General features: G+C 40.2%; 1 protein-coding gene across 1 annotated transcript in view; it reads left to right on the plus strand.

Annotated features, from left to right (window-relative positions):
• Positions 1–7,057, plus strand: part of PLEKHM3 (pleckstrin homology domain containing M3) — a 248,881-nt gene extending 241,824 nt beyond the window's left edge. Inside the window, exon 8 of the mRNA XM_001365586.4 lies at positions 3,271–7,057. Coding sequence (XP_001365623.2) covers positions 3,271–3,448 — 178 coding nt within the window. The 3' untranslated portion in view covers positions 3,449–7,057. The remainder of the gene's footprint in view (positions 1–3,270) is intronic.
• The last annotated feature ends 3,687 nt before the right edge of the window (positions 7,058–10,744 follow it).

Here is a 10,744-nt window from a genome sequence, read left to right on the forward strand (position 1 = left end):
GAACAGTATCCCCTAATGGAATGTGCTGCCTTGGGGTAGTAGGTTCTCTTTTACTTAAGGGCTTTAAGCAAAGGTTGATGACCACTTGTTAGGTATATTGTAGATGGAATCCCTTTTCAAATGAGGGTTGAACTATATAGGCCCATGAGGTCCTGTCTAAAATTCTAAAAATTCCATTATTCCTCCTTGCTGGGTAACTGAGGATCCATTCTATAGTCTTCTACATAGGAACTAATAACTTATTTCAAGCTACCTTTTGTCCGCCTTTCTCAGACTATAAAAAAGTTGTCTGTGGAACCTTAGATATCATCTTCTACCTCCTTCATTTTACAGATAATTCAACTGAGATGTCACAAACACACAATAAGTGGCAGCAACCAACCTTCTAACTCCAAGTCTATTGCTCTTTCTTATTATCATGCTGCCTTTTTGCAAGGGTTAATTCAACTGAGCAGGAGGCCTGAATTTAGAAGTATTCCATCAATGAAACCAAATTTGGATGGCCCTAATCCAAAAAAATCTGGGGAGTTGAGGTGTCTAGCTAATCGCCAGTGGCTATTTCCCTGGCTTCTCCTAACTACCTATAGATTTCCCTTTTCCTTCCTAAACTCAGGACCACTAACTTTGATGGTGAACCATATGACCCAGAGCAAATGCACTGAAAGCCTAGACCAATGATGGTGAACCTTTTAGAGAACAAATGCCCAAATTGCAACCTTCATGCACATGTGAGCCCCCCACCTTAACCCAGACAGGGGAGGGAAGAAGTGATCCCATTGGGCTGCTGGGCAGAGGGAAGGGTGATGTGAGAAATGTCCTCAGGCATTCATGGAGAGGGGAAGGAGAACAGCCCTCTCTAACATGTGTGCCATAGGTTCACCAACATGGGCCTAGGCTATGGCATCCCTTATATTTATAATCCTTAGAAATCTGTCATTACTAATTAGCCTACAAATGCATAGGTTCAGAACTTTCTTGCCTATTTAATCTTATTTTTCTCCCCACTTTTCTCCTCCTTTCATTCTCATGCTCACCTTCTCCTCTAATGTCCCCATATTTAAAAATGTTTGTTGAAAGATTGATTCTATTACTAAACATGCATATTCATCACATCTGCGAAATTATCTGAAGTAGGTAGCCTAAGCAATTTATAAATTCAAGCCCTTCTTAAAGATCTCCACCAAAACTTCCTCCTTGAGCCCAGCCCAAAATGATTATCCCCTGGCAAAACTCTTTTGTGTATTCAAGAAAGAGACTCACACCCTGATTAATACCTACCACTGGAGCTATGGCATCCTGGGTCCTAGATAGATAACTATACACTGAACAGAACTCCTTCTTAAACCTAGAGTAGTTTCTAGTAGTAGGATTTCCTCCTTCATCAAAGGCTTTCCTTACTCAAGTGTAGCCCCTCGTAGCTGCCTAGCTCACAAAAGCATATGGGCTAAAAAAAAAAAAATTATAGCACTGTGTCTTAAAGAAAAGTTAGCCCAGTCCCAAAAGGTCTCCTTTCACTTTGGGAGGGGGTGGGGGGATGAGGGCACAGAAGATGTTTTCATCACTGAGTCATCAAATAATTTGGTATGGGGAAAGGAGTGATCACCACATTCACTGGTCTTTTGCTGAGCCCTAAGTGTAGCAGTGACTGCATTGCCCAACCCTTCTACCCTATTTCCCACCAGTAGGTTTCTCGGGAATAGAAACCAAGGACTAAGCTCAGATAAACTGTCCTAGACAGAACCTGATGTCATGACTCTTCTTATTGCTTGAATTATATTGGTATAATCTCTGTAAAAAGAATTTATAATAGTAAGGCTATAAACCCCTATTCTCTGTATACAGACTCTTACACATTCTGGAGAGCCAAGGCAAACACCAAAGTATCATGGGCCTGATCATTCTTCTCTCTACTCTCACTTTTTCCACTATCTCCTCTGCTTTACTGTAGCATTCAGGGACCTTAGACCAACTTCCAACCACCCTTTGGCACATATAAAAGCATTGTCTGTTCCCAATGTCCCTAATTCCAACACCCAACAGAACTACATTTAGTCACTGCCTTTTCCAGATACCCCTCAGTGATGAGGAGGGAAGAGTGAACTATTCTTTATAGTTGGCCACCACTTACATCTCTCTCCTTGCCAGCTCCTCAGCATCCCTGCTGTAATCTCCTAACTAGACTCTGAGATCTCTTTCACTTACTCATCTGTGAGAAACAGGCAGAAAAGAATGCTGAACAAGTATAAATCACAGGTTCCACCCTCAAGGATTTGATTTCTTTTATCTCCTAACTCTCATTCCTACTCAAAGCCCTTGCTCTAGTCCAGCGCTGTGGACCAGTATAGGGTTCCCACCAAGCCCTGGTAGAACTAATAAATGCAGTCTTCTCGTCACTCCTAGGAGAAACAAAGTGCTGCTGGCACTTGTAAGGAGAAGGATGAGAACTTAATCTAAGGATTCAGGCTATTCATTCCACCCTCTTTAGTTATGCTTGTCAATTATAGATTATTAAAGTTTTCAGAAGAAACAACCCATTCAGAAACCATGAACTGGCTTTCACTTAGCTAAACAACAAACTAGTCATTCTTGTGGAATGTTTCATCTCTCTAAATTATTATGTTTTTTTAAGCCTGTTATTCTTCTCTTTTTATGCTTCTCTTTGTTTTGTAAAGATGGACTTTAAGTTTACTCTATTTCTATGAATTGTCGGAATGAAATTCAGAATGACAAGATTGAATTATTTTAGCATTTCAGGGTCTCAGCTAGGGGTTTTGAGTTAAGGGGAAGCCACTTAACTCCTGTAAACTCTTAAAACTATTTCATAGAAATTGTTCCCTTTCTATTGGCAGTCAAGTTCACGGTCATTCTTTAGCTATTTCCTCCTACTCTTTATTGTGACTAACAATGTTCCTTTTCACATGTGGGAAAAGCAAAAGATGCTGTAACTTGGCTGTTATTACCTATAACTTGAGAAATACTGGTTGATTTCTGAGCCCCCCAGAGTTGTGTACTCCTGAAGGGCTAACTCTCTGAAAGGGAAAGAATTTTTTACCCAAATGAAATAAAACTTTGACTCTTAAGAAAGAAAAAGCAACCCAACTGTATTAGCTGTTCACAGGTAGGTATTATGTATGGTTGTGTAAAATATTGCATTCTGCCCTAATTACATCAAAAGCATATATTTGAAATGGTCCAGGATCTGCCAGGGAGGGGCTCTGGGCATCACATGATTGTGTTCCCCTCATTCATGTCCCTGCTTGCGTTTTACAGGTGTGAAAGCTGTGGGGCAGTTTTCCACGCGGAGTGCAAAGTGAAGTCAGTCCCTTGTCCCAGGTGTGTCCGACGAGAGCTGCAAAAGAAGCAGAAATCCTTCTGGAGGAGGCTAAATATGGATGAGAGCCTGGAAGAGGCGTGCAGCATGTTTGAGCTGTCTTATCAGAACACATGACCGCCAGCCACAAGCCCTGGGGGGAGAATGACCTGCTGGTGCGATGACAGGTGGCAGAACAACTTCTGACAAGCCAGGCACATATGATGGCAGGAAGAGGTGACTGTCCTTTAGCTAGAGATGCTGACACGTAGATGTAGATGTTTTCCTATGTGCATAGGGACTGTCAAAAGGACCGTGGAGCCTTCACGGCTTGCAAATTACTACTAGCCGAATTACATTTTGTGATGATGTTCAGCTGCTTCATCTCAAGCAAGATGTAGTTTGTACCCAATGCTTTAGAGGTCACAGACTTTTTTCTTTGGGGCCCTCCAGAGCTGTTTTATTGTATAGGCAGAAACATTTTCTGCCTTGCTTATTATTTCATTCTAGGGTTGTCATTTAGTAAGCAACAGCAGTGCTTCGGGTGATTTTTGTTGTTGTTATTTATTTTTAACCTTCACAGAAGCTGAAGCATCTGTTTCATGGGAAAGTTTTCTGAATACAGTGATTCCTCTTGGCTCCTTCCCAGACCCTCTGTCACTGGTTATATCCCCCCATCTTAGTTTCTGCCATAGGAACAACAATCCCCCTGTCCGTATTTCACCTAAACAAAGCAGAATAATTTAGAAGTCACTCACAGGTGCTTCTTCTGGCAGCATTCATCCCAGTTGAATGGAGCTAACTCTGATTTTTAAGTTATACTTATAAATTTTGCTTCCTTATAAAAGATAAGATTTCTATGAAAAAATTAATCAGATTGTTGACATATATCCCAACAGCATTCTCTTCATTGGGTGGCCTTAGACCATATTTACCATAGTCACAGCTATTTTAAATCAGAAATGCCACAGAAAAACCCAGTGTTCTGTCCACAGGGGTAATATTTATGACTTTTAATGGGGCTGGACTTGGAAGAAATTCTATAATTTTACTCAATGCTGCAACTAATAGACTGGTAAATACCATCTGTAATGATCCTATTCCAGGAGAAGATGCCTTCATTGACTTTAAAGGAAAATCACTGTATTGCCTATAAATTCTTCCCAATAACCTTCTGTCTTGGTTTCCACCAGAGCTGTGTCATTTAGGTGTCTCACCTACCACTTCATTCCAACTCTGCTTTCATGTTTTGTCGGGTTTTTTTAAGCCCTTACCTTCTGTCTTAGAATCAATACTGTGTATTGGTTCCAAGTCAGAAATGCTGGTAAGGGCTAGGCAATGGGGGTCAAGTGACTTGCCCACAGCTTTTTGGTCCATTTTATTTATACTACTTGAGTACTAAGAATAAAGTAATAACCAATATACTACTTTAAAGGGAAAACAATGCTAGAAAATATATCTACTTTAATATAAAATCATGAGTGCTTCAATAAATAGGAAAAGTAATTAGTTGCTTTGCTGCTCAGCAGTGTTGTGGTATTCCCAGTACTGCATCCTTTTCAAGGTCACGGGTACTATTGTCACTGGGACAGAAATAAAAATGGCAGGTGGGGTAGCCCTGGAACACGATTTGCTTCCATTCCCTTCCATTATGTGTAAGTCCTACTAGATAGTAAAGCATGTTGAAACTGAAGGTAAATTCCTAAACAACCTGGGAGGTCCAGTTTATTTCATTTCTGATCAGAAATCTTTGACTTCTTTGTGACTTGATTGTTGCTGAGTTTTTAAAACTCCGAACCCTCCAGAATGTATCATCCCTTTTCTCCCTTCTCCAGAACTCGGCACATGTATTTTCATGTCACTCTCACACAAAGGAATAGCTGAGCTGACTGGTGCTGGCAGGCAGTTAGATGTGAACATTTCACCTCTTGACTCACATCAGTCCCTCATACTACAGACCACACATTTAAACTTAATAGCTAACCACCAGGCGTTTAGTTTCTGAATTATACAGTAGCCGGAGTGCTGTAGCTGAGGCATGAAAACTTGTTAAAAGGCCAGGCCCTTTTCATAAGCAGCCTTCTGGTGCCTTTTCCCCTTGGAAAAACAGGTTATCTTCACCACCACTCTGCCCTCCCTCTCTTCTCTTTCCTCCTCCCCATTCCTCAACATGGGTTGCGCACACAAGAGAAGGGGTGGAAATTTTAAAATAAGCCTGGCAGACAGGCAAATAATTGGATCTCCCCTCACCCCCCCCCCCCACGCTCCTGAAATACAGTATTTATATTTTCCAGCCTCAGAGAAGATAGCAGAACATGATCTTTCACAAGAGAATTCTAGACCTGCTTATTATAAAACAGATGTGCTCCAATGGCAAAGTGCCTTCCTCCCTCCACCCCCAGTTCCTTGTCACTGTAGCTTGTTTTTTGCTTTTGTTATAATTAGTGTATCTGTGATACTAGCTAGGAGTGAGCCTAGCATTTGGAGCTCACTAGCGTAGTGAGCTGCATTTGGAAGCACGAGGAGTCAGATGGCTCTCCTCTTGTGACACGCTTTCTGTACAGAATTACCCAGCCTCAGACCATCCCAGGAACAGAGACGGGAGCTTGGCTTTGTTTCACAAAGTGCCCATGAAGGTGGCCTCGCTAAACAAGGGTCCAGGGAAACCCACGAGAAAGCCATCCACGGCCATCACTTTCTGCATGTTCCCCAAAGAAGACATCCGCCCAGATCTAGAAGCCTTTCTGCTGCTGGTGAAGCTTCACCAAGGCCCAGCTTTGTCTGCCCTGGCTGACCGGCCTCCACTCAATGTCCCCCTCCCATCCCAACATCTACAAGGTGGTGTGGAGGATCACCAACATTCGGATTTACACATGCAGTGAAAATGCAAAGTTGCCATTTGTACCCCAGATTGCCTTAGAAAAGTATAGGATCCTTCTTTATTGTTTTCAAGCCTAATAAATGGCATTGTGCAGTGCATTCAGCATTTGCCCCTGCTGTTAGACAACAGGCAAACTGGATGCAAAACTCATGGATCTCTGCCTTCTGAAGGCCAAATGAATAATCCTGCTTTCCCATGTGTTCTGTTTCTCATCCTGGGTTGAACGTCTTGCACATAAGGCATATAACAAAATGGCCAATTAATCTCCTAGAGCTGGCAGCAGGTTCGAGGAACCTTTCTTCACTGAAAGGGCCAACCAATTCCCTGGTGCATCCTCTGAGGAAATCACTTCTGCCCGTGCCAGAAACATCTTAGGGTGTGATATTGTCCAATCTTGATGAAATATTGGCAAGTCAAACTGTGCAGCAAAGAAGCCAGTTCCTTAAATAGACCTCAATTTGCACCACTGCAGGAAGGCCACAGAGCACTTAAAATCACTTTACTGAAATGGAAGAAGTTTTCTTTTCAGGTCCAGTTTTCCCCTAAAGCTAAAAGTATTTGAAACAAACCAAGCAAATGTCTTTCTTTACCTTTGTTTCTCTGCCTCTTACTGGGGTAAGATTATAGTTATTTTCACATCCCCAGATCTAAAATGTAATCTTCATTTGGAATATTTGATTAGCTAAAAAGATAACCACCTACTAAAGAGCAGAAGTTTTTTCACTTTAGGGAAATGTTGCTAAGAATAGAGGTTTCTGTGATTTCTAAGAGACTGGTTTTCCTAATTCTTCTTGAGAAGGACTTTTCTTTCATTTCTTCTCAGCTTCTGTAAGAAGCAGAGGATTTATAAAAAACAAACACAAAAACAATATACCCCCAATCCCCCCCCCCCCTTCTAACCCAGGCCACTTGCCATAGGTGAGCTGAAGCTCATAACTGATAGATGATAAACCCTCTTTAGGTGTACTTCTCTTTGTGGATCTGGAGCCATCGCTGAACACCCATGCACATGGTTTCTTCTCCTCATCCTGCCAACCCACCCAGACACTGGACTTCTAATCCATGTACATTTTCTGTTTTCATAGAATGGCAGAACCATTTGTAAAATAATTTGATGTGACTCATCTGCAAAACAGAAACATTTTCAATGGAGGTTGGGCTCTATTCTGCTCCTTCTCTAGAGTAAAGCCAAAAACATTATGTAGATAAATATGCTTGTACAGATTTATTAACCACTGTAGTTCTTGAGTACTTTGCTGAAACAACTAGATTATAACCACAACCTTGAACTTGCTTATCCTACTTCAGGCTAGGGTCTATAAATAACTCAGAGATTATTTTTAATTTCACACACTAAAAGGAGATCTATATAATACTTCATCTTTTGTCACTCTTTGTCTCTTTCTCATTTCACCTTGTGAATTTTAGGTTTACTCCACCCTGCTTAGTCTTTAGAATTTTAGAAACCAGGAATGTATATACCCCACTTAAGGATTAAGTGTGGGGGAGGAAGGTCTATGACCCGTGTGTGCTAGCAAGTGACAAATCAGAAACAACTGACTGACCCCTTGGGCTGTCCAAAGCCAAGTTTAAGCCACCATTGATACATGTAAGACACAGGAAGTGATATAAAGAATTGCCTTTATATTTTACATCACTTCCTGTGAGAGAGACTTGGCTGTGGAACTCGACCATGGAGGAGCTTGAGCATGAGACCTCAGACTGCTTCCCTTAGACCGTTACATGATGAGTAAAAGGCTGACTCCCCTTTCCTTGGCTTTTCTGGAGCCATCAGCCTCTGGAGAGGCCCATCTCTTGGGACTCCCTTTCCCTTGGCTTTCTAGAGTCATTAGCCTCTGGAGAGACCCCTCATCTTGGAGGAGGCCTCATGGTTGGAAGCCGTGCTAGATTTAATCCTCTGTCCTCTTCTCCCTCTCCCCTCCCTTCCCCTCCCTCTTCCCCCCTCCCCCCTTCTTTGGCTGAGGCCTCTAAACTCCTGCCTGGTTCAGACCAGGCCAGAACAGCCACCTCTCTTTCCGTCTCTCTCTCATTCCCTTAATTTCTTCCCTCTATTGTAAATAAGCCACCATAAATTCCATTCTGACTTGAGTATTTTAATTGGGATATAGAATTTAAATCCCTGGCAACCAATTAAATATATCCAGTTCAACCCAAAATTTATCCCTTACAACCTTTTCCTAAAATTAAACTTAAAAGTAGAAAATACTGTGAATTGCTATAGGGAAAACCTATGAAATATTAGACTCAAAATGAATTACCCAAATTGAATTTTCTTTGAGCCATTGTTTTTTTTCTTAAATACTAGTATCTGTTAGCAACCTTGTTCCTTGGAATTTAATATTGATCCCTACTTGCCACTATTGTCACAAAGGAGAAAATAAGTTACTCTTTTAACTCTTAGCATTTTATGTTCTTGGAAGAATATATCTGACTTTCAAAAGGTTGAGTTCAATTATAGGCAAATGAGCCTTCCTTGGCATTAGTTTGGACAAGCATATGTTGATTATTCCCATGTGGTACTTGGTTTTCACTTAGGTCTCAGCATGCTAGAAAGTGTTCCTGGTTTTATTGGGTTCACAAATCTTTGATTATAAGGTTTTAATTTGAGGCTGATTTGTTTCTTTTTGGGGGAAAGTGTTTTAATGCATGATAGAGTACTTTCTGAGACTCTTAAGTTTAATAAAGGATGAATTTTAAGATAGCCCATCATCAATGAATACTAGAGGAATGAAGAAGCAAAGAACAAGTGTTGAGTTATCAGGTGGTGAGGTTTGATTTGTTTGTCATTTTTATTGTTCCAAATCATTGCATACTAAATGGTACATCTCATAATGGCACCCAGCATAATGGAAAACATTGTTAAATAAAAATAATTGGTCTCTCTTCATGGAAATAGAAGCCATTGGCCTCTCTTTGTAGAAAGGCATAGACTGAAGTTGACTGCACTTCAGGCATCTATTGGAGGGAACCCATTAAATAGAAATTCTTACCAGGCTAAAAATTATCTTTCATTTTTTACTTCCCTGATGCAAACTAGTCTTTCTCCCTTTGTCTTCCTTGCCCATAATCCTTGGCTCTAGATATAATTCAGGCTTCTTTGGCTAGTAAATTAGCTAGTGAACAAGTGGGATCTTGTGACTCCTCCTTCTGCTTTTCCTTTTCCCATAGGAGTGCCTTATAGTACTGTTTTGCGTGTCTTTATTCCTGGTTCCAAATTCTTCATTAAATAGTTTGTCTAATCCACTTGAAACTCTAATATTAGTCTGTTGAGCCTGCAGGATCCTTAGCCTAAAATATGCATCATTTTGCTCGTTCCCTCCTCGCTTGATGCATTCTGTAAATGAGATGTACACAAGGCCTGCATATTCTAAGATGCATGTCAAACCTTTCACCTTAGTTTAACTTGGTGCCTTAACTTCAGAGAACAAAGAGAATCCTGTCTGAAATGCGTTGCCAAGTTTGAATGGTACCAGTTCTAGCTCTTAAGGCTTATTGGCCATTTTACCAGGAAATACAAAGAACCCAATAATTTAAACTTGAAGCTGTTTTTTAATCACTCATTTCTTTTTCTCTTTAACTAGATTCAGGGGAATTCAATGATGGCATGAAGGCTCTGAACCAATAGGTGGATGAGGAATAGCTATTCAAATTTGAATCTTGTGAACCAGTGAAATTTATAGCATTTACAAGGTCAGGGGATTAATTTGGGCACTGGAATTCTTTTCCATTGTTGCCCAGGAATTTTCTTCTGAATGTATCACCCTGTCCAAATGGAAAACTCTTGGGTGAACGTTATTCTTGTCATGGAACACTGCTTTATGTGGATAAGTAGATCACCAGGAATAACTCCCTGGTTTTCAGCCCTGTAAACCTAAAGCCAAATTTTGACCAATTGACCATAGGCTGAAGTCATGATTTGAACTGTTGATCACCCACAACAAAAGGTCATCCGTCTGTCCTTACAAGGAAAAGTTGAGAGGAAGGAAAGACTGCTAAGATAATAGAGATGTCTTGGGTCAGGACTAAATAGTAAAAAGCATTCTATCACACAATTCATTCTTATCCTTCTGGTTCAGGACCACATAATTGTTCCCTTATTTCTGTGAATGCTAGATTCATTTGTACAATTCATAAGTAGAAATTTTCATATTATGTTGTGTTGTACTAGTTTTCATGGCAAAAAACTATTTTCCAGTGTACTAACTTAATATTTAGATTTTTCTGTCTTTAAGTTTTTTTATATTTTTTTTAATTTAATTTTTCATTACTGGGTTTATAAACATTGTATGTTTTTTTTAACTGAATGTAATAATGTCTAAGTGAAATTGAAGTTGGGTTGTTGATAAGCACGTGGTTTTTATGGTCATTTATAACCTAATTTAAGTGCACCAGTCTTGAATGTGTAAAGGTATCTCCTAATTAATAAACAACATAAAAAATAATTTCACCTCTCATGATTCCTTCATTAAAATACTAATACCAGAGACAGGATAAAAGCCAGAACTGAGTACTAGATATTATTCCAGTATATT

The sequence above is a fragment of the Monodelphis domestica genome, chromosome 8 (genome assembly GCF_027887165.1).
Source record: "Monodelphis domestica isolate mMonDom1 chromosome 8, mMonDom1.pri, whole genome shotgun sequence".
Taxonomy (NCBI): Eukaryota; Metazoa; Chordata; class Mammalia; order Didelphimorphia; family Didelphidae; genus Monodelphis; species Monodelphis domestica.